The sequence below is a fragment of the Stylophora pistillata genome, chromosome 4 (genome assembly GCF_964205215.1).
Source record: "Stylophora pistillata chromosome 4, jaStyPist1.2, whole genome shotgun sequence".
Taxonomy (NCBI): Eukaryota; Metazoa; Cnidaria; class Anthozoa; order Scleractinia; family Pocilloporidae; genus Stylophora; species Stylophora pistillata.
Genome location: NC_142522.1, coordinates 626,358 through 648,454, shown reverse-complemented (window position 1 = coordinate 648,454; position 22,097 = coordinate 626,358). Strand labels below are relative to the sequence as shown.

General features: G+C 36.8%; 5 protein-coding genes and 1 long non-coding RNA gene across 14 annotated transcripts; 4 read left to right on the top strand and 2 right to left on the bottom strand.

Annotated features, from left to right (window-relative positions):
- The first annotated feature begins 23 nt into the window (after nt 1-23).
- On the top strand, nt 24-8,385 carry LOC111337155 (uncharacterized). Of its 7 annotated transcripts, none has more exons than XM_088756603.1 (16): nt 24-167; nt 701-768; nt 1,631-1,707; nt 2,260-2,328; nt 2,734-2,805; nt 3,525-4,091; nt 4,375-4,439; nt 4,841-4,914; nt 5,014-5,077; nt 5,406-5,493; nt 5,688-5,735; nt 6,048-6,174; nt 6,268-6,316; nt 6,821-6,952; nt 7,132-7,218; nt 7,603-8,385. In XM_088756603.1, the coding sequence occupies exons 1-16, from the start codon at nt 99-101 to the stop codon at nt 7,798-7,800; spliced, it is 1,854 nt and encodes a 617-aa protein (XP_088612729.1). In that variant the 5' UTR covers nt 24-98; the 3' UTR covers nt 7,801-8,385. The 7 variants fall into 7 exon arrangements, with proteins under 7 accessions (XP_088612729.1, XP_022799168.1, XP_088612732.1 ...); XM_088756606.1 differs by having other exon boundaries at nt 55-167; nt 621-768; XM_022943433.2 differs by lacking the exon at nt 2,260-2,328.
- A 1,550-nt stretch (nt 8,386-9,935) lies between these two features.
- On the top strand, nt 9,936-11,818 carry LOC111337241 (activated RNA polymerase II transcriptional coactivator p15). Its single transcript, XM_022943549.2, has 5 exons — nt 9,936-10,114; nt 10,221-10,310; nt 11,093-11,201; nt 11,327-11,425; nt 11,606-11,818. Exons 1-4 carry the CDS (start codon nt 10,028-10,030, stop codon nt 11,407-11,409), a joined length of 369 nt encoding a protein of 122 aa, XP_022799284.2. The 5' UTR covers nt 9,936-10,027; the 3' UTR covers nt 11,410-11,425; nt 11,606-11,818.
- An 817-nt stretch (nt 11,819-12,635) lies between these two features.
- On the top strand, nt 12,636-14,768 carry LOC111323799 (uncharacterized). Its single transcript, XM_022927267.2, has one exon. The coding sequence runs from the start codon at nt 12,658-12,660 to the stop codon at nt 14,095-14,097; it is 1,440 nt and encodes a 479-aa protein (XP_022783002.2). The 5' UTR covers nt 12,636-12,657; the 3' UTR covers nt 14,098-14,768.
- Nucleotides 14,754-19,000, bottom strand: LOC111323988 (uncharacterized). Of its 3 annotated transcripts, none has more exons than XM_022927492.2 (10): nt 18,785-19,000; nt 18,298-18,372; nt 17,959-18,008; nt 17,689-17,737; nt 16,933-17,163; nt 16,667-16,839; nt 16,216-16,384; nt 15,969-16,079; nt 15,153-15,281; nt 14,754-14,964 (listed from the first exon to the last, which is right to left on the bottom strand). In XM_022927492.2, exons 1-10 carry the CDS (start codon nt 18,824-18,826, stop codon nt 14,827-14,829), a joined length of 1,167 nt encoding a protein of 388 aa, XP_022783227.2. In that variant the 5' UTR covers nt 18,827-19,000; the 3' UTR covers nt 14,754-14,826. The 3 variants fall into 3 exon arrangements, with proteins under 3 accessions (XP_022783227.2, XP_022783299.2, XP_088614836.1); XM_022927564.2 differs by having other exon boundaries at nt 18,298-18,369; nt 18,785-18,873; XM_088758710.1 differs by lacking the exons at nt 18,298-18,372; nt 18,785-19,000 and having other exon boundaries at nt 17,689-17,829; nt 17,959-17,976.
- A 36-nt stretch (nt 19,001-19,036) lies between these two features.
- LOC148731965 (uncharacterized) lies at nt 19,037-20,098 on the top strand. Its single transcript, XR_016000651.1, has 2 exons — nt 19,037-19,261; nt 19,756-20,098. It is a non-coding gene; the product is annotated as an uncharacterized LOC148731965 (long non-coding RNA).
- Nucleotides 19,238-22,097, bottom strand: LOC111324227 (pyroglutamyl-peptidase 1). The gene is made up of 6 exons (XM_088758712.1): nt 22,006-22,097; nt 21,217-21,269; nt 20,950-21,066; nt 20,472-20,598; nt 20,096-20,201; nt 19,238-19,993 (listed from the first exon to the last, which is right to left on the bottom strand). Exons 1-6 carry the CDS (start codon nt 22,037-22,039, stop codon nt 19,831-19,833), a joined length of 600 nt encoding a protein of 199 aa, XP_088614838.1. The 5' UTR covers nt 22,040-22,097; the 3' UTR covers nt 19,238-19,830.

Genomic DNA, 22,097 nt, shown 5'->3' with positions numbered 1-22,097 from the left:
ATCTGGAACTAGCGATCTGATTGGATGATGGTAGCTTCTGAACTTCGCGCGTCTCAAGACAGAAAGAGAAATCTACAAGGAGTTGGGTTACTTGTTTCATGGACCAGTTTGCAGCTGGATCTGTCGTATGGGCAAGTGCCCATAGAGACATTTTTTGGCCTGGCGTCGTAAGTTTTCATTGTCACCAGTTATTTTCTTTCTTGTCCCAGGAGTCAATGTTACGTTGATCATATCATGTCTGTTGATAGTCTATCGCACTATAAGTTTCTGCAAACGCAGCAAGGTAAAATCAAATGCACTCTTGCGACCTGATTGATTTTTTTTGTCATATGGAACGCTAAGAAGCGAGGTAACCATAGGGCTCTTGACTTGCAACCAATATGAAAGGAGCAATTCCCTAGCATTCTGCCAACGTCTTTTATGTTATACTCTAATTGCCATCGTCACAATTGTTGAATCATTTAGTCAGATGCCCAGATTTGTCCTTTCTACATCCTTTAAGTTAAGCTCAACGAACTCTCTTCCCTCAACTTCTATAACGTTCCAGAAAGAGCTTTCGAGTTCAGTGTATTTTCTTTATATTTTGCCTTCTGTCGTTGTTGTTGATTGGTACACAATAGGTTTGTTTACACGCATTACCATCCCGTGGAGAAGATATTTAGCTTACACAACACATTTTACCACTGTCAATGTACTTCAGGTGGTTGAAACTGAGGGCCGTGCACCTAAAAAACATGTGAGCGTGAAATTCCTGATTGAGGATTCACAGTAAGTACTTTTGCTGCTAAATCAACTTCCTCCAATGTCAAGGACTAACAGTAATTTCCCGCTCGAATTTCAATACTATATCAACCATGCATATGATAAGAATACAGAAAGATGTGAACTGTAGGATTATTTTTTTATCTAATAATATACATGAAAACATTTCTCAGTTCTGATTGGTTAAGAGGAATGCAGTTTTCAGTTAATTCAGTGCAGAAGAGAGTTAATTCAGTGCAGAAGAGGGTCAATCCAGTGCAAAGAAAGAAACAAACCAGACATTCTGATTGGTCAGAATGATTGGTCAATGTCAAGGTCAATGTCAAGGTCAATATCACTTGCAGGGTTTGAATAAATTATTTTTGCACGTGATGCGCATGCTTTTCCTCTGTATAGTTATGAGAAGCTTCCTCTTATTTTTTCATGTAGATTATTAATACGTAATCACATGATTTTCTCGTGCAATTTGGAAAAAATAAGCACTTGTAAATTTTTTCAAAGACCACAAATTGCACTCGCCCTACGGGCTCATGCAATTTTGTTAGTCTTCGAAAATATTTACTTGTGCTTACTTATTCCGAATTGCACTCGAAATCATGTGATTACCTATACAAATGTGAAATTATCTAAAGCAGAATTATAGGAAATGATTGATAGACATGAACAAAAATTACTGATGGAGATTTTTGGGAGATCAGTGGTTAATTATTGTACCAGCAAAATTTCTTGATTGGAATACAGTTATGTACCTCAAGAGAACTGCACGATTGTCACTGATTGGCAACCTGTCTGAATATTTTGGTCTGTGCACATTTTAGGATCAGTTTCTGAACATTTACTCACATTTTCCTCCATAAATATATTGCAGTGAAGACATCAAGAGTCCCAGCAAGATTTTCATGTGGGACTGTGAAGAACAAAATGAATTTATTGAAAAAGGCAGAGGTAATAAACTGTTTTCGACTTTTCCACTTGGGCATGGAGGTTTCAGTCTTAGAATGTGAGTGATAAAAACATAAATTTGTGAGGAAAAAAGCTTGCGAATTAAAAAAAACAATACACTAATTAATGAAAGCAGGTGAACACTGGAAAGGTGAATACTGGTAAATGAACAAAAACAGAACTTTACTTACTAGTTTACGTGGAAAATGAATTAGTCTATACATGCAACCAAAGTTTGCACAATTTGACAATTTAAGCAACCCAGAGTTTACAAACCTTTTGTTCCATAATCCAAGGTTCCAGGATTCAGTTTTTCCAAAAGCATTATTTGTTAAGCTAAGATCATAATATGGTTGCCAGAAATGATGTTCTGGTCTCCAGCAAAGAGAAAAAGGTTTTGCCGATGGAAGGAAGACGACTAGGTGACTGATTTCGAGAACACCTTCGCGACGTGGAAAGGAATGACAAGGACGCATCTAAACCAGTCGCTAGACACTTTAATTTACCTAATCATTCTAAACAACATGGCAATCTGCGGTCTTTCCTTATATTTAGGCAACACAGAAAGCCGCAAAACTCTTGAGCAAAAGTTAATCTTTCAAATCGGCACTCTTAATCCCACAGGTATCAACGAATGCTTTTCATTCCACTAATTTATTCGTGCTTTTCTCATTGCCATGTTCCCACCAATGGCGTAGCTCCGCTTTCTGCATATAAAACCACATACAACCCACAATTCCTCTATTCACTCTGACGAAGGGTTAACACTCAAAACGTCAGCTTTTTTATTCGTTATGGTGACCAATATACAATTTCAACTTAGTTGATATAACCAATTATCTTGTTACCCCCACCGACGCAGCACCACAGTTTCTTTAGAAACTTTCAGCCTTTAAAGAGAAAAAGGGTTTAAAATTACTATGATAGGGAGCAACTTGCCATATGACTGTCAAACATAGGTCACAAATTTGCATCTTTTGCTGAAACTGTCTATTACAATCTGTTTAGATTTTTGTTATCATTTCATAGCATTAAAGAATGAGGAACGAAAAATCCATTTTAATAAGGCTGTGGCAGAAGCAGATAATCTTTTGAAGCAAGGTGAGAACAAGCATTAGCATTCATTAACCCTTTGACCAGCATCTAATTTCTCCTCACAATATCACCCTTGAATCACACATTGAGGTCACAAGAATAAAGGAAATGATCACCAAGTAAAGAAACTCTTGATTTTTAAACAAATTCTACTTGTAAGCACCCTTGGAAATGTGTTGAGAATATGTAAACTGATGTAAGGGAAGAAAGGGTTAGCGTGTGTATCTCAAGACATAACCACTCTTGTAATTAATAATAGAAGATATGAAATCCTGCATTATTGTAGTCTTCATTTAGTAGTGATTTAGTGAAGTGAAGTGAAACTTTATTTAAGGAGGAAACCACATCACCCTTAGGTGGTTTTCATGAGGGACCTCCATATAAAATTAAGTTAATTACAACAATAATTGTAAAATATTCGAAGTAAGAACTAAATACATTAAAAGAATAGAATTAAGATAGATGAAATAAATTAATGAAAACTGAATATAATATTGATGGACAAAAAGGAGAGAAGGTTATATATATATTATTAAAATATTGTTTGTTAAAAATTAAAAATAAAAGATAACCTATAAAATTTTCTCCTATATTTAGTAGTAGTCGTAGTTCACCAAGTTTGTAAATTAAGGTGACCTGTTGTGAAGTTTGACCATTGCAGTCATCTTTGTTACATGCAGTTTAATTGCAAGTATTTAATAATTTGTTATTTATTGTTATTTCAGTCACAGAAAGAAGTGTCATAAATACCTCAGAAACTTGGACGGATGTACCATTAGAGCAGAATGGTAGCAAATGTGAAAGGAAATTGGACAAAACTAAAGCAAATAAAGGAAACGGAGTGCTGAAGAAAAATCTCCCCCCTGCAAATAGATGGCAAGCTAAAAGATCTGCAAAATGTAATGGGAAAAGTCAGAAAGTACATACATTGCAAGGACAGCCCAATGTCTTGACATCAGAAGCAAGTGAAACCAAAGAGCACTCACAAGTCTGTCAAGGACATCAGAGTTTGTCAAAGGAGAAAAGAAAACGAAAGGAAAATGACTCTTGCAAAAAAATGTTACCAGTAAAGAAGGTAAAATCAGGTGATCAAGTTGTACTAGGTGAGGTAAAACCAGAGAAAAATGAAAAGAATGTGGGAGAGTTGGATTTTAGGACATCAACGAGTAGTGAGGATAGCCATGTTGGACATGCAGTTGATATAACCAGCATAAGTAGCACCACTTCAGAGGGGAGCTCTGATGATGAGGAACTCATGTCAGAACCATTTTCTCCAAGCCAAGAAGCTAATAGTAAGTCTGATGCTATCACTTGTGAAAGTAGCTTTTTTTTCAATTTTTAGTTAATCAGATTATCCAACGAAAGGGTTATGCTTAATCAGGAATACTACTTTGTCATAGGTTTAAGGAAAAGGTAATGCATGCCATTTTATCAAGGAAATTATGATAATTTTAACAATAATGATGATGACAACACTATCAGTAATCTTTTTTATTGTATTAAGTGAATTCTATCAGATACTATGTACCAAAATACCAAACAATCGCATTAAAGTTAGTTCCATTTTCTGTTAAGATCATTTTTCAGTTGGTGACATTGTTTGGGCAAAATACTCTCGTGAACCTTATTGGCCTGCCTTGGTAAGAGTTCTTTATTCATTTGAATCATTATATTTTGTAATTACTTTGATTTATAAAAAGATGCATCATCCATGAAGCTTTCTAGTTCAATTTTACTTGGAGACCATGTGGTAGAAAATGAATGCACACTTATCGTAAGCATGTCCACATAATAACTTTACATTTGAAAACAACTACAAACTTTTCAGTCCACAGAAGAGGGTAATGAAAATGTTAGTTGTGTGTTCATATATTTTTACTGTCAGTGGCACATGTTTTCAAAGACACTGATGTTATGATATAGAAAACTTTAAAATGTGTACATTTGGGCAAGAAACTGAGTATTTTAAAAAAATTTTTGAGACGTTTTTAATGGTAGATAATTAAATTTTACACTTCTATATTTATTATTTACATTGCAGGTCAAAAAAATCACTGGAAAAAATAGAAGAGAACAGAAATTTGTGGTAAAATTTCTTGGCTGGAATGATGGCCTGTAAGTTTCCAGAATGCTATATTGATTTACAATAATTATAATTTACTAGGTAGTATTGATTTCTTGAATGACTGGCAGCCTGATCTTGAATATGGTTAGGTTCAAAATCCAGCCCAAAAAGTTAGAACATTATGCTGGGGATCAAAATCGAGAAAAATTCAAGGTATGTCAAATGAATTATGTTAAATATGTTTATACACACATTTATACTCACTTGCTTGCAAACATTATTTGCAGTTTGAATTGGCTTACCTCTTACTTTAGATGAAGAATAGAGAAATGAACAAAAGGAAATGAGGAAGATACTTGTTAACTAACACTTGAACTGTCTTTTTAATCCAAGATCTCTCAAATGTGCCAAACACTTCATTTATATACTCGTGAACATATACACACTTCATTTATATATGCATGAATATCGTTACACATGGAAGGAAAACTTTGACATAGCGTAAGTATGGATAATGAGTGTGCTTTTTAACTTTCTTTAGCTTATCAGAGACACCCTCAAAAACAAAGAGTTGAAAGAGAAGTTTGATGAAGCCATTGATGAGGCTGATGATTTCTTAACAAGAAGAGGTCTGGAATCTACAATAATTGTCGTGCCTTACTTTTAAGATGAATTTGGTACCCAAGTGTATTTAGTCAACTTTATATATCTGCTGTTAATTGTATAGGTACTTTATTAGAATAATATGAATTGTATGTATTGTATCTCAACGATTTAAGACATTTAAAACTATAGATATATTAATTTCCATCTAAATCTTTAGGACTTGGTAAAAGTTTCGATGAAGAGCTTGATTTAGAGAATGACAAAGGTGAGCTGGTACTCTAGGGGGTACTTCACCAGTAATAATGCTTGCTTTTAGTTACACCATGTCAGGTTGTAGGACGCATGTAGCTAGGTCAAAGGTAAAAAGGTGACAACTGTTTGTTTGCTAATTGGCCCACTGGACGGGAGCTGACCCTTGCACGCATTGCACTACACGACTCGGAGCGTTGCTCTATTAATTCCCATTTGATAATATTCGGCTAGTCCATTGCTGTTTGCAACAGTGATTGTTGTTACCAATAGAAAGGTAGTGATGTTTGAAATTACCCATCAACCATTCCTGGTTTATGTTTTCTAGAAGAAAACATTAAAGAAGAATGTGAAGACGAGGATGAAGTGCAATCTGTTGGTGGTGCTCAAACAGAGGACAAATATCTACAACCTTGCGATACTTCTGTACGAAGAAGGTCTAACCGAACAAAAAAGTAATTATGTAATGAAAAGTTACAAAGATCAACGTATAACTGTTACTCTTCTGGCAAAATATTGACAACAATGTTCAACATTTTGTTTTCAAGGCAAGTGTCGCGGTACAGGGACATCTTATCCCACATCAGGCAGGCAAAAGTGAGCATCAAAAGGCGTGATAATGGTTTAGTAATAATTACGTCATAGTTTAAGCATGACCATCTGCAGAGGTTCATCATATGTCGTTTCGAATTTGACGTAGTTTTAATTTTGTTGATTTTGTAAAACGCCCTTTTAGTATGACATACTAGAAAATAAGACACGTTTCCAAAACGTCTTAATTTACGAAGAGAAGCTATTTCGGCGTGAGCTGAAGGATTTCTACACGTTACATCGTAATCAATCACATAGACTAGAAGCAGGTTTTTTTTTTTTTTTTAGAACTTTTGACCCTATTAGGAGATTTTAGACATTAAAATGATCTGAACTAAGCGCCTATTAGATCCGCAGTGTATTATTTCTTACTCTATAGAGTATTAGAAGCTTTATGCCCGGAAAAACTTTTAATTAGTAATTTTTCAGCGAACTTCGTAACCAGAATCCCAGCTCTTCGTGTGTAACAGTAAAATAAATTGATTACTTTGTTCGATTACTTTTGTGCAGCCGATCTTGAAACAGATTTTAGATGGCAGAAGATCATCCGAACGCCATACAACTTTCACGAGTGGAAGAAAAAGCGAAAGGAATCAATTAAAACACCGAGCAGGGTTTGGTCCTGTAGGGAATGAAGCGTTGGTAAGACTGATTTTTTTTTTAACTGTCCATATGTTTTTAAACCACAAGAAAGTAGCTTTCTCGGCAAGCGTCCAACAAGCACGCACACAACGCCCGTAAGATAGAACAGACGCGCGCGTGTGTGAATTGTGGCTTGCGTGTTCCAGTCAAAATCATTGTTTTCTTTCTTCTTTCAACAGCATATCATGGAGATGCTTATGGAATTCTACAAAGAAATTAAAGGAGATGAAGACTTCTCATACGTATCAGAGGTGTGGTTACCCGAAGTACGTAAACGGTTCCTTTTTGTATTAATTATCAGCCAGATAGAGTAGCTTGAAGTAGCTTGAAGTTCAAAGTCTTTGAACAGCATGGGAAAATCAGTTGTTGAGAAGGGTAGCTTATCTTAACTTAACCATAAGTCTTTTTTCAATGGTTCTGCTCTGAAACGTTGATCAATACCAAAGATTACTCAGTAGCTATCTTTCAGTTTATGCCCAAAGGTGGCGAGGAGGGGGGTGGTGTAAGTTGAGTGTCGCACCCCTGGCAGTAATGCTACACAATGATAATGGCTCATACTTAACCCGTACGATCCGAAACCTTGAATAATAGTTTTTTTTTTCTTTTACTGTATGTACAAGAAATGATGTCATCACATTACCTTCCCACAGGCAATAATTTGGTCAATACAAAATATTGACCACATCGACAGGCAAAAGGCAGAAAAAATGTATCTGGAAGGGAGCGAGTCTACAGTAACAAATGCTCAAGTCGAAGAGTTTAAGTCGGCGCTAATGAAGAGAAAGAAAGTGGGTAGAGAAGAAGTCGAAGAAAAGATAAGAAGAGCAGAAAGAGTGATGGCCAGCTGACCAGCTGAAAGATGAAGATTGCCGTATCCGTAGTAAATCCATCGTTTCGCTGCGCGAAAAGTCTGTTTCACCGACGCTGAGTTTCGGTTGGTCAGAAGCCGTAGCGACGTCTCCACAAAACAGATCACTCTAACATCCTGAATATTCTAATACTGTTCTCAAACGCAGAGTAGATTTAAGATAGTATGAGAAGTGTTAAATTTTGCTATTAAAATGGCCATTGAAATCTGTAGGACCTAGCGCTAGTCTATCACATTCTTGGGCAAAAAGATGCTAAGATGAATAATAAATTGTCAGTCAGAAGAAAATTTAATCAATGATTAGGCTTACTTTATCGTGAGATAGAAAACTTCGTTCTGTTCCCGGATATAAGATTATTTAGTTTTATCAACTAAGTCAATACTGTCGGTACTGTGGAATATATACTGTGACAGGATTTGTAGTATTTTTAATTAGTTTTTCAATTAAGGTTACCGTGCACCTTCAGGGGTGTCTCGCTTGCAAACGACAATACGCTCAGTAATTATTCGTGTAACGGTCAACAAATGTAAGGTGCAGAATGAAATTAAATTATTCCTGACTCGATCTGTTTCATCGCAATTTTATGATAAAGGTACCTGGATTTACATTTGCAACCATTTCCTTTCTAAGCGACTTTGGGCCTTTAGTTTCTTATCTTTCTTCAGCTTCTTGAAGTTATAAACTATCAAAAAACTGATGATTTATTACGAGGACATGCTATATCATTTTATCCTATGTGATGGATAATAAACAACCGGCGATAACGAAACAAATCTTGACTTTTTTATGATTATTCCTTTGTGAGTGGTGAGTGAGTCCAAAGGTTGAAGAGTAACTCTCTTGTATATCTACAACCTTAACTGAAAACTCACCTAGAGGGCTAGAGCCTCGATTTCATTTCCCCTTTCACGTTCATCAGTAACTCTTGTTTAACCCAGGCATTTTTTTTTATCTCAGCGTTTTGGAACATTCTCTCTTTGAATTCACCAGCCTCTTCTTGATAAACAGGCCTGGGGCGGAAACTGGCCGTCTGACATAAATATTAACAATTTTCGGGACCTGTGTTTAATATTAACCGACGTCACGTTGCGCTTGAAGATAGGATTTGCTTTCTCAGTGGATGAGACAAAAGTTTAGTTGACGGAGATAACGAGAGGTGTGCTATTTAAAATTAAAATAATTATCTTTGTGTTAAGGGATCTAACAATATTTACAGGGAGGGGGAGCTGGTGGAAATGAGAAATGAGAAATAAACTTCTCAAAAGCTTTAAGTTCCCCCTTAGTTGGGGAAACACTTTTTATTGCCCCCCCCCCCCCCATAATTCTTTGAATTAATTTTTTGGCACTCAAAAAATGATCTAAGATACTATGCTACTATGTCATCTAGACAATGAAAGAGGCAGGAATGCCCACAGAAAATGCTAATTTTTTGGCACTCAAAAAATGATCTAAGATACTATGCTACTATGTCACCTAGACAATGAAAGAGACAGGAATGCTCACAGAAAATGCTTACAGAAGAATTGAAGAATACCATCCTACCTTTTTTAAAAGTGATGCACAAGGAGAAAGTGACAGAGGGGAAAAGCAGTGAATCTGAGGATGAAATACTTTAAGGACTTTCAATTGTCAACCGTTTGTTTAGATTGAGATTGAGTCTTTTGTTAATCAGTCTCCAATTAAAACATAAAAAGTCAATTTTGCTGGTATTGATATTGCAGAATTTTATTTGGTCCCCCCTTTTTATGTGAACACAAATTTTCGGTCCCCCCTCACTTCCACCAGCCCCTCCTCCCTGTAAAAATGTTAGGTCCCTAACTCCTGACCATTGTTTGAGCCTGGAGCACCATGGCCCACACAAGTGTCGTAACGTAGACTAAATTGTCTCGGTTAGTTACGCTGAAATTATGTAATGACGGTCCATGACTGTCACCTTTAAAGTTGCGTAAATCTCCTGGTGGTTGCATTTTAAGAGGGCCCTAATGGCTTAAGCAAGTTAACTAAAACTGGTTTGGCATGAAAATTTCCTTTTTTCGCTGCAAGCGTTTACAAGGCAAAAGAGCTAGCTGTCTCTTGTCGCAAAGAGACTGGGCAAGAGTGGGGGGTTACCTAGTTATTCGCGCGCGTTTTCTTGGAAGTCAGACGGGCAGTTAGACGCGACAAAGCTACAGTCCTGAGCCCTTAACAAATTACTTGCTTTAAAATCATGTCGAAAAGAAATAGATCTGAGCCAATTGTGTCAGATAGTAGCGATTCTGGTGAAGAAGAGGTAGTTGCTTGTAAGAGAGAAGAGGTAGTTGCTTGTAAGAAAGAATAAGTTCATTGCACACTTTACAAGTTAGAATCGTAGCTTTGGAAAGTTAATGTTCTTGTTTTTAATCTTCTCTGCTTTTTCTTAGGTTGTGTATCAGATTAAATCAAAAAAGAGCAAGTCTAAGAAATCGATAAAGGAGAGTAGCACCGAAGACACAGAGCCCGGTGTGTTTGAGGTTCGTGTAGATATTTTAATACGTAGTTCAAACTTGGTGGGATTTTTTTAAACTACTGCTATTTAGCAAACAATTACAAGTTTTCTGATTATCATAGGTTTGGATTGATAAAGGTTGGATTTCCTTCCTCTGTTCTGGCTTCATGTGAAGGCATGGCTCAGCGAAGGCATGGCTAAGCGAGGGTGGTGGGTGGGGGAGATCTAACGATTCAACAGACCGATTCCCCTAGTCTTATAAGTGTGGGAAACTTTTAAAATTATTAGATTTTTTATAATCAGATAGATGATAGATAGATGCTTTATTTGCTAAAAGAGTTGCAGTCAAAAACAGAAATACACTATAGCTTACAATTAAAATTTTCTCAGAAAAAATATGTGAATATATAAATATGTAAAATATGAATATCAACGATCCTAGACAATCAGCATATGTCTGCCGATTAAGAATTATGAAAACTTAAATTGTAATTAATAAAAGTGGATCGACTGTAGGGTAATATCACACGAATTTATGACATAGGTACAATGCTGAAGTATTTCTCAAATTTCATCAAAAGCATGTCCTAAAGATCTTGTGGTAGAGCTCACCAGGTATAATTGAGTATCTAAACTGTTTGATGTTAAGGGGTAACAGTTAAGGAAATGTATGCCAGCCACATGTTTCTATGGCAACAGTAAGGTGGCCAAACATGTTACATATAAGACTAACCTCTTTATACATTAGGCAGGTTCTTTGATTAAACACACTTTTTTGTTTTGGTTTTTTTTGTTTTCTGTTTTCAGTTATCTGACAAACGTAGGGTAACTGTGCGAGAGTTTAAAGGCAAAATCCTGGTTGACATTAGGGAGTTCTATGAAGATAATGAAGGTGAAATGAAGCCAGGAAGAAAAGGTAAGATGGTGATATGGAAACTGAGTAACTCAGAACCAGTTGTGACTGTCTACTAAAAGATTACAGTCAAAGAATGAAGTTATGCTCAAAATTTCCTGAGATTGAATAGTGCTTTTCACTTTTAGGCATCTCACTGCAGCTGAGTCAGTGGGAAGCCTTGAAGAGTCATATTACCGATATTGATGTTGCCATAGAGGAGATGAAGTGATATCTGTTAGTACAAGGTACTGTGTTTCAACTTAGCCTGATAGTTAATCAATAGAGCTTCAGAAAGCTTGACCATTTAGAATCTTGATGGGAGTCAATAATTGTACACAGCTGAAAGAGTTAACAAGGAATAAAAGTAGAGGAGACTAAAATTATTCAACTCAATTTATTTTTTGGGTGTTTTCAATATTTTTCAGGACTTGCTTCACAGCTCAATGTAACATGGATGTGACAATTACAGATTGATACCAAGTTTATAACCTGTTTAATTTTTAAATGATCCTTAGAAAAGTATAACAAATGTTGTGTTTCACAGAGTGTTTTGGTTAGGTATTGAATAATTCTCTCACTGCGACCTTGGATGGCCTGTGGCCGATTTTTGTTTTGAATAAAAAATGTTACACCAGTGAGTGGACAGATTTTGTCATAACTTCAACTCTTTTTTACCCCATATTCAGTTCTTTAACCTTTACAGCTATAAATAACTTATTCTACACATGATTGACCAAACAATCTTGAAAGCCAAGGGGTTATAATTTCTCACAACCCCATCATCAACCTTGCATGTGTATGGGGAGGGGGGAGGACAAAAATGCATCAAGTGGCACCCCTCTATGACTAGTTTTTCCTGCATTGAGCAGCTTGTAACTGCTCTTATGCCTCTTTGGTTAAAATGATGCAAACACAGTGAAGATGGTTGTTCAGAAGGTATGTAATGCTAATCTTATTAGATGAGGAAAGAGAACTTTTCCTAAGTTTTTCCCCATTCATTTCCCTAGTATTAAATCCTAATGTAAAGCAAATGTCTAGAAGGGGCCTTCGTCAGTTTTGGGGAAATACAGGACTGAAAAAAAGGGTAAACTTCTTTGCAAAGCTGTAAGATGTTATTAAAAGATAACTGAAAATTTTCATCATAACCTAGGGCTAGGTGATTGTGTATTAAACAGACCAACTTGAGAGCACGTTACTAATCTGTTCAGATCTGGGATAAAATATACTAACAGCCCTGTCAGTGACTGGAGTCCACGAATAAAATATAGTTAAAATTCTACACAGTCGTATTGGAGTTTCATGCCAAGACTAATCGTGCAACAAAATTTGACATGGTAACGACCTTTTAATACATGATTATGTGACACGAATGTCACGCGATAAAGCAAATGTTCTACACAAAGTATAAAACTAAGGAAAATGACCGCTGACCACACTAACCTGCAGACCATGTTTTTGAAATTTCAACGGTAAGAACATGGCAACCTCAATCGAGTTCAGAGTGCCTCAAAACAATCCAATAAGAGCGAACCTGCAAGCAAAGAAAAAGCCGCCACAGAAAACGCGATCGAAGGGGCAACTAGAACATCGATCTTCTGCAATCTTGCCATTTTCGGCCTGGGTAGAACCGCATCGTGGACAGACTCATAGAAGCTCACATGGAGCCCGTGATGAAGAACTTCGACTCAAAAAACTTATACAAGAGAAAGAAGAAAGGCTTAAAGAATTCCAGCAGGTGGTTAAAACAAGAGTCAGAAATATTGAGCAAATGAAACGAGAGGAACAACATGGCATGTCGGTGGAGGCTTTTGAAGTGGAGCGCAATGTTGTTCGACAGAGTTCTATACCTAGCACTGTCAGACGGGACAATTGTGTTTATCGGGATGAGTCTGAGCTCAAAATCCAAAGGAGCGTGACGCGAGATTTCACAGCAGTGGATAGTGCGAGCCAGCTGTTGGATGAACATGCGAAAAAAATCAGAAATTGTTCGAAACATGCAAGGAAGGTTCTCAGTTCCAAAAGTCTTGGGGTAGAAGTTGAGCAATATAGTAAACTCCTTCCTGGAGGCTTGTGGCGTACTTCTCCGACTAAAGATCATGGTTTATCCAGGAAGCCAGTTTCTCACTCAGAGGCACAAATTCGTAGTGGTGATTCACTTAAAGAAATCGGTGATTACTGGATTGGAGAAAATGCCATACAAGACCAAAGTTTGGATCAAGATCACTTCATTCCAGAGAGTGGTTTGCCAAGAAGTGGAGACCAGTTATCACTTGAAAAACATGTTCACTTTGAAAATGAGGAAAATTCAGAGGTAGAAAACGAGGATTGGGACAGCCAGCTTAAAAAAAATGATGATGCATCAGCCAAGAGAAAAGACAAATATGTTGAAATGCTTTTACAGCCTGCTAAGCTATTGGAGGAAAACAAAGCACGTTCAAAATCTCAAGTTGCTGTGTACAGGAGGCTGTTTATGGACATTGAGAGGGAGCAGGTGAGGGAAAACATTCGGATGAGGGAGCATCGTAAAAGAATGGAAACTTTGAAAGTTGAAAAGGAAGTTGAACGCCTCGAGATAGAGCAACGGCAGATTGACAATCTTAAAATGCAAAGAGTCAGAAAAGAAGAGGAGTCTTTTCTCAAAGCTCAAAAGGCAAAGAAAAGGGAATTGGACTTGGTTAAGAGACACAAAAAACTCCAAAAAGAGAGGGAGACAGAGAGATACATTGAAGCTTTACAGGCTGTTTTAAGAGATAAGGCACAAAGCAAGAACATTGTTCTTCCTCCCTTGTGTTCATGTGGACTAACAATCTGGGACACAAACCCTGATACTTGTGCTAACAACTGCGTTTTTTATAAGAACCCTAAAGCATATGCTAAAGCTTTGTCCACAGTATTGGCATCCTCAAACCTTGATTGATTGTAACATTAAGAACTCACATGAATGACTTTGTAGGCCTTTTTACTGATTCTCATGCACCTGCGGGAGATCAAGGAGTCAGGGTTTGCATTAAGAAAAGTAAAAGCAGGAGAATAGCATAAAACAACAAGTGAATATTCTCCCTTGTTGAATGGAAAGTAGCTTAGGCAAATGAAATTTACACAGAGAATTCTGTGTAGCATACAGACAATTTTTCAATCTTTACACCCAATGAACACCCAGTCAATATTTTACTGGAAGTCATGACTAGTTTGTGCTTAATAACTAAAAACTTCTCATGCAGTAAGATGTTGTCTGTGAGAGCCAAAACCTTTTTCACTGCATTAAAAAAGGTGTCTACTCTCAAAAACAGAAAATGATGCCACAGCACATAAATATTATTTGGAAATTCCTTCCCAACAGACAAATGACCATCTACTTGTCTGCTCAGGTTTACTAATTCAGATTGCACGGCTGATTTATCTTGTGGGTAAAGCTGCTTGTCTGGCTGATAAGAGAGAGTCTGCATGAAGGTTATCTTATGCATACTATTTGTCAACCAATCTCTATTTATCGACCATATTTGTGAGTAGAAATCAAATGTCATGAGCTCACTCCTGCAGTTAGTTTATAAATATATTGATGAATAAATGTAATGGAGTTCATTATAATTTTTTATTGCAAATGTAAATTCTGAGAAGTAAGCAAATGAGAGAATTTAACAATGTGTCACATCAGCTGTGTTGGGCCATTGATTTGCATTTCAACGGAAGTCTGTTTGCTAGTATCTGTATCACAAACATCACTTGTGGACACTTGAGGCTCCTCAGATCCTGGGTTAGAGCTGTGACGCAGATTCTGCATTGCCTGTGAAATATGCAAAACAACAACCATGCCTAAACAGAGCAATGGATCTATATGTTTCTTTACTGTCCTTGCAAACAAATAAGAATCGTCTCTCTCAGTCCAAGTAATTTAAAGAATGCACAAATACCTTAGTTTCATCAACTTTCATAATAATCTAGTGAACATCACTTTGCAACCTATTCACTCACCTGATAATAACCTGTGTGGTAGCCACTCAAGTACCAGGCCATTAACATACTTGCTAATGCATCATTATCATGAGAAACATCACTACTGTTTACTGGAGCTGGGGGAGGAGACATAGGTGCACATGGGAACTGTTAAGAAAGAGAAAAAAAATTCTAACAGTACACTTGACATAATACAATAAATTAATGGTGGGACAATGTTAACAGCCTTTGTACAGGAAAGCACCACTAGAGTCAGGACTTAGGTGTACAGGTTTGTGATCTGAACAGTAGAACATTACTGAGACCTGTCCTTGGAAATGATAAAACTTTCATGGTCTGAGGACTGACTTTGGTAGGAAGGTTGGCCCTGCTCCTATGTTTAGTATTTTGCCTAATTTGTTTGCTCTTGGTCGTAAAACTCAACAGATACCCAATTTTACACAATCTGAGTCTACTGGTAGATGGCAAACTAAGCCCTTGGTAGATGGCACAGGAGAAATAGGGTAAACTGGACTCAAATAGAAGAGAAGAGAAGTACATGTAGCAAAGTCATTAACTTCCTATTTTATATCTCTAGGTACTGACAGGCCCTTATGTTTGTTTTTTTTTTTTTTGCGATATTGTACACCCTTATTTACTTAATTTACTTCTGTCTATAACTTTATAACATTTGCAAACAGTGAGTTGAAAAATTTATAACTTTTGTCTTAAAAAAAGATAGACAAGTAGTGATTACTTAATTACAACCTGTCATTATCCACTGAATAAGGGATTATTATTTCATAGACCCTGATGCTCCAAACAATCTTGAAATGCTTTTAATGTTTGACTTACAGAGTTTTTTGTAGGTGCTGAGGGTTGTAATCCTGTGGTGTCTGGCCAGTGATGAGGAAGGAGAACAGGTGGTATGGGAGGAGGAGGAGGAAATGGTGCACAAAAATTCATCTGAGAAAATAATTTAATAACTGAGAAATATATGAAACAAAAGACAGCTAGTATTCTGAGGACATTTACAGACCTCTCTTTCTCGATAGTGTATAATATTGCAATACCCGTGTCTACTATATTACTGAATACTTACAGGAGACTGATGGCTGGACTGAAATGGATAACTGGTAAATGGAGCTCCTGACACAGGGTATCTTTGGTCAGCTGTGTAAGGGTGATGATGACTACGATGATTGTGACGGTTGAGGCGCACTTGGCGTGATGAATGTGAAGGCTTCAGTGTTGATATGTCAACATCTTGTCTGAATAGTAAACATTGAAGCTAATAAACTCAACCAATAATACTTTATTCTTCATTTAGAAGTAAAACTTTGATACTGTAGTCTCTTTCAAATTTAGATAGACCCATGATCCTCATGGGTGAGCTGTAATTTTAGAAATTACAGAAAAGAAGCCAGTGCCCCACAGCTACTAGTTGGGCACTACTATCAACTACGAAACAAAACCACAAGTTGGGAGCAAGACTAATTTTAAAGGTTCTTCTTTCCCATGGAGAGATTTATTACAAACATGAAGGTTCTAACCTTTGCCTGGATCTCAGGAAAGTGACCTTGCAGGTGTATGATGTTGGAAAAGAGTTGATAACTGCTTCATGAAGATGCTGACTAGGTTGTTCAGGAGCAAGGCATAAGTCACTAACTTGCCATCTGATGGGTGATTGGTCCCCAGTACTCCAGTCCATTTCATTATCACAACTCTAACAAACATTCCCAACGAGAGTAAAAATTAAGTTGGAAAATCTAGAGTACTGCGCACAATCACTAACTCCAAAACTAAGGGAAAGAATTACATTTTGTTCTGGAGATGCCAGCCAGCCAGACTGAGGTCCACTTTGTTTGGGAGACTTAAAGTCTTTCTTTGATGGCAGTAAAAGATCATCCAAGGTTTGTTCTTCTTCATTGCCATAGCCACAAAACCTCACAACACAAGTACTGGAACTGCCATTAAGCGAAATTATCACTGCATCATAAATCTTTTCATCTTCAGAGTAAACAGCCCGGCATTTATCACCAACATGCCACTGAAATAAAAGTTTGATGCATCAAGTTTCAGCTTTAATGTTTATAAAATTCATTTCTCAAACTCTGAATGATAAAACATCTTTTAAATAATAAAAAGTTTTATTAGCAAATGCAGTTACACCTCCCAGTATTTAGATGGATTACAATGCAAGAGAAACTGTTACCTTGGAGTAACTGCAGAATACCCTGCCACTCATTTACATTTCATTGAAGAAGAATGGCCTCTATTGTGTTGTCTTCGTTCTTCACAATAGAGGCTATTCTTATTCAATGACATGTAAATGAGTGGCAGGGTATTCTGCAGTTTAGCCTCATTGAATCTTTAAATTTTCCCTGCCAATAATGAAGTTTTTGCTGCGCTAACAATTTTCTTCACTTTCCTTACCCTCACATTACATTGTAATTATTTAAAAAATCTAAGAAAGTATCTCTTGCAGTCCCAAACTTTCATAATCACTGTTTCTATAATTTGTGTCCTAAATGAAAAAAACTAGCTTTTCAAGAATCACTCTTGCCTTTATTACCTGCTCTGTTGGTTTCTTCTTGTCCTTTTTCTTTGACAACTGATGTTTCCTGGCCAGCAAGAGTTGAAAAACTGTTATGTTTAACACTAAACATAGCATGAGTACTCCATATGTTTTAGCTAAGAACTTGTTAACAGCAGTCTATGTTAGGATAAAATGAAGCTGTTACTTCTGTTATTGCTGTCATTGACACAATTTTCTTTTCCAAGCAGAACATTCCTTTCTCCCTCTATGATGAAAACAAAGTCTCTGCAATGTTTTTACTCATACCTGTTCTTACCACCATTCTTTCCTTTTGTGCCACTACTCTTTCCTCCATTCTGATCAATAAAAAAGTCATTAAAGAAACAAAGGAATATCACTGAATAACAAGCCATGCACTAAAACTATAGAACAACATTGTTAAAATGCTAACAAATAAAATCTGGATGTACAGCAAATTATAAAACTAAGTATTGGTAGTTTTACCCATAATTTATAGCTGAGACGTTAAAATTAAACTGAGCGAAGAAAAGTAATTTTAAAAGCAATATGAACACTTTTAACCATGGAATAACAAAAGGCTGCCCAATGTCAGGGGAAAATAACGGGACAACAATCAACAAATACCTTGATGGCATTTATTGCTCGATCGTATGCCTCTATTAGCGCAGTATCATCCCAGATGTCTGACGCGTCAGCCTGCTAGAAAAATCATCAACAGATTCTGAGATGTTAAGACACATTCTCAATACAAAGTTCATTTCACTAGCTGTAGTGATCTATGACTTAAGATACCTGGAATAAAATGTTTACGGTTTGGTTTTGTTTGGAAAATTAAAGTATACATCACAAGGCTTCCAAAGGGATTTTCTTCAAGTTGAGGAGAGAAAAAATGGTAACATTCTATTATAAAAGCCCGGGCATAAAAGACGGTCTAACAAAATTCGCATCAGGTAACGGCTGTGTTGTAACATCTGGTGGCCTTGAATTCAGAATTGTTGCTAAACGGAAGTTAAATCACTTATGAGAAAACACTAACATAAAAGACCTCAAGTCCTTAAATTGCATTCCTGAGTACGTCCCTAAAATTGAGGTGAATGCCATGCTTTCTTACCTCACCGACTCTGAAAATAACATCTCCACTGTTGGCCGCCATGTTAATATTACTTCATCACCAAGCCTCGCGCAATATTCGATTATTGGGAAACCTGGCTCTAGCAGCGTATGGACTTGAGCTGGGATTCTTTCCTCCTTTGGCCACTCAGCTCAGTGAGATTTCGCTTCGTTTTATACCTTCATCTCCACCTAATATAGGTATGACATGGAGTGGTTTGGACCTGTGAGTAGCAATAGGTATGTGGTCCGGGTGAGGGTAGTTCTAAGAAGGATCGTCGTCTGAGGAAGTGATGGAAGCTCTTACCAACTGACCGGAAGTTATTTTCACAGTCAAGAAAAGCGTCAGTCAGAGTTCACAATCACAAATTGAAGACTTCCCTCATCTATAGGATCATTGTTCAAATTAGCTCAAGTCACGAATAAATCATCAGTAGATAAAGAAGCCTTCAAATATTTTCCAAACATGACTTTATTTGTAAGTGACATTCCTTATACACCTGTGAAGTAAACTGGACAACGATAAGGTGGCCCTTAGATATTTAACGATTATTTGATGACTTTGAGCAGAATGACGAGTATCATAAGGCTTGAAAGTTATCAGTATCAGACCAAAACCCAATCCAATCTTTTTTTTATTGGGAATCCTTTAAAAACTCTTTTCTTGTAAGAGCCCCTGAGTACAAGTATGAGAGGTCTTGCAGCAGATATGACAACAACATCCTGTGTGCTTGTGATCACCTAATTAGAACACTAACGTATGATAACTGTGATGGCCAACTACTGTTATGGTGGACAACTGTGGGGTTCATTCCTTTAGCTTGTTATGTAAAATAGCAAAATTGTAGCAGCAAAGAAGTGACCACTTGGGAGTCTTCCATTTAAATAGTGATAAAAATAACACCATGTCAGCTTTGTATAACTGTTCTTAATTAGGTATTTTTTTTTTATAATAGTGTTTTATAATTACAGAATGGAAAAAATTCAATAGTATTCAAGATGTCCTAACAGCTACTTTGAGAGGCTCTTCCCACCTCAACAGTTCCACTAGCTGATTTGCTTTAGCATAGCTAAGATAATAAGTCTTAGCGAGATCACTAAATCCTCAAGGCTATAGGGTGAGTCTACCCGTGGGACATGAACAAATGCCACAGTGCCTCGGCCTTGTCCAAGATGAAGAGATTTGTAGTAAGAATAATCACACAAGAACCTGAGAAGGAAAAGCAAAATTACACATGATTATTACATCAACACCAAATTTTTTGATGTTGTTAATTTTTCTGCTAGCACCAAAATAAATGCAGATATTAACCTTCCTGCATCATCAGAAGTTCCAACAAGACAGGGGCTTTTAGCTGTCATCACCTCAGAGCACAGTCTATCCAAATCAAGAGAAGTAAACAGGCACTCCTCTCCTCCTGAACAAATCACAATTTATTTTAGTATAATGAAGTATCATAGCTGAAACATTTACAATCCTTGAAGACACAAAGGAAAATTTTAAGGCCTATGTAGCTATTTGCTGATCAATATTTGGAGCAAGAAGCCTGATTCTAAGGGTGATCTCAAGGGGTGAAGACAGGGGGGGGCACCACCATACGAACATAATCTATGCTGACAAAAGGGATGACAAGAATAGTTGTCATACCTTTTGTCTGCAGTCAACTTAGTGAGGAAGAACAACTCACCATCAACACAGCAGCCTTTTTCACACTTTTTACCTGCCTCATCAGGTCTGTTGTAACCATAGTTACGACCACACATCTCCAGCTGAATGCTATCAGCAAGACTATGAACACCCACATGTACACAGAGCTGATAAAGGGAGGAACATCCATGCTTAAGGTTTTCCAGTTTTAACATCAATGTTGCAAGGGTGCAGCTAAGGTGGGGTATAAGTAGGGACCCCCAGGGGATATACAATCTCTCTTCAAAAAGAAAATGTAATAATGCCCCATTATTTTCATCATCATCATCATCGTCATCAATATTAACCTCATCAACACCATCATAATTGTTCTTAGCAGAGTTTTTGCACTGTCTCATTCTACATCCTCATACCTGTCTAATTATTTACCAATCCTCACCATATTTGAGATTTGAGGTCAGCACCCTGCATGTCAAGAAGAGGTCTTTTCTAATAATAATAAATATCTCTGGAGTTACCTTGGGTTTTACTTCATTCCATAACTGAGGAACCTGTTCATCCACTGCACTGTACTCCACAGGAATCTCTTTTATCACCAAATTGACTTCTTCTACAAGATCAGTGTTTGGTAATTCCTAAGAAGTTAGAACAGATTTATTGAACATGGACATGGTGATCTCTTCTTACACAGTTATCTGAATGTGGCCAAAATTGCATAAGTAATTAAACAAGCAATTAACACAGTGAATGTAGTAAAATTAACATTTTGAAGCATCATGGCATACCTTGACAGCCTCCCAACTGGTATTAACTTGGTGCACACCAAATGGACCAAACCCTGCCGAATAACAGAAACACAAAATGATAGTGACCCTTATTAGCAAAAAAAAAAAAAATCCCACAAACTCTTCACTAGCATGAAGCCATAATATGAGAGAAAATCTGGGTAAAAACTTTCTATTTTTTTTCTTTTAACGAGCCAAGCACGTAAACTATATATAAATTCAATTTTTTAAAATAGATTTAACTTACACATCAGCAGAAATCATGTTGCTTTTAGTATACACATTATCCTGAACCTCATATTCACAATACCCTTCTATATTCCGTGACAGAGATTAATTTAGTACGTAATTAACATCTTGATGGAGGTCAACACCAACATTCCTCCAAATGATAACGGTATTGTTGTGATAATAATAATAATAATAATAATAATAATAATAATAATAATAATAATAATAGTTTAATATTTGTAGTGCGCAAATTCCATTTATATATGATCAAATGCGCATGTGATACGGGCTATTTTAACCTGTTCAGTACAAACAACCCGGAAAGGATTTTTGCATATCCTCACACTTTTCTCAAACAAAGCGTTTGTACTAAAGGTAACCTAACCTCTTTATATTTTGTTTCTTAGGAAGAATGCTTTCATCAAGTATTTGTATGTATAGGGAAGCAAGGCGTTAAACATAAATCTCGCCCATGTACCTTTACGAAAGGATTTTTAATCGGAAAAACAATCGATTAGGTAGCAAATCAAAACATGTAATGTACCTCAATCACCTTACCTGTTACTAAAACTGTCGCTTTGTCTGCGGACATGATGTATTCCGTGACTAACAGTGATCGGCCGGAACCTGAGAATGAGTAACGCGCGATG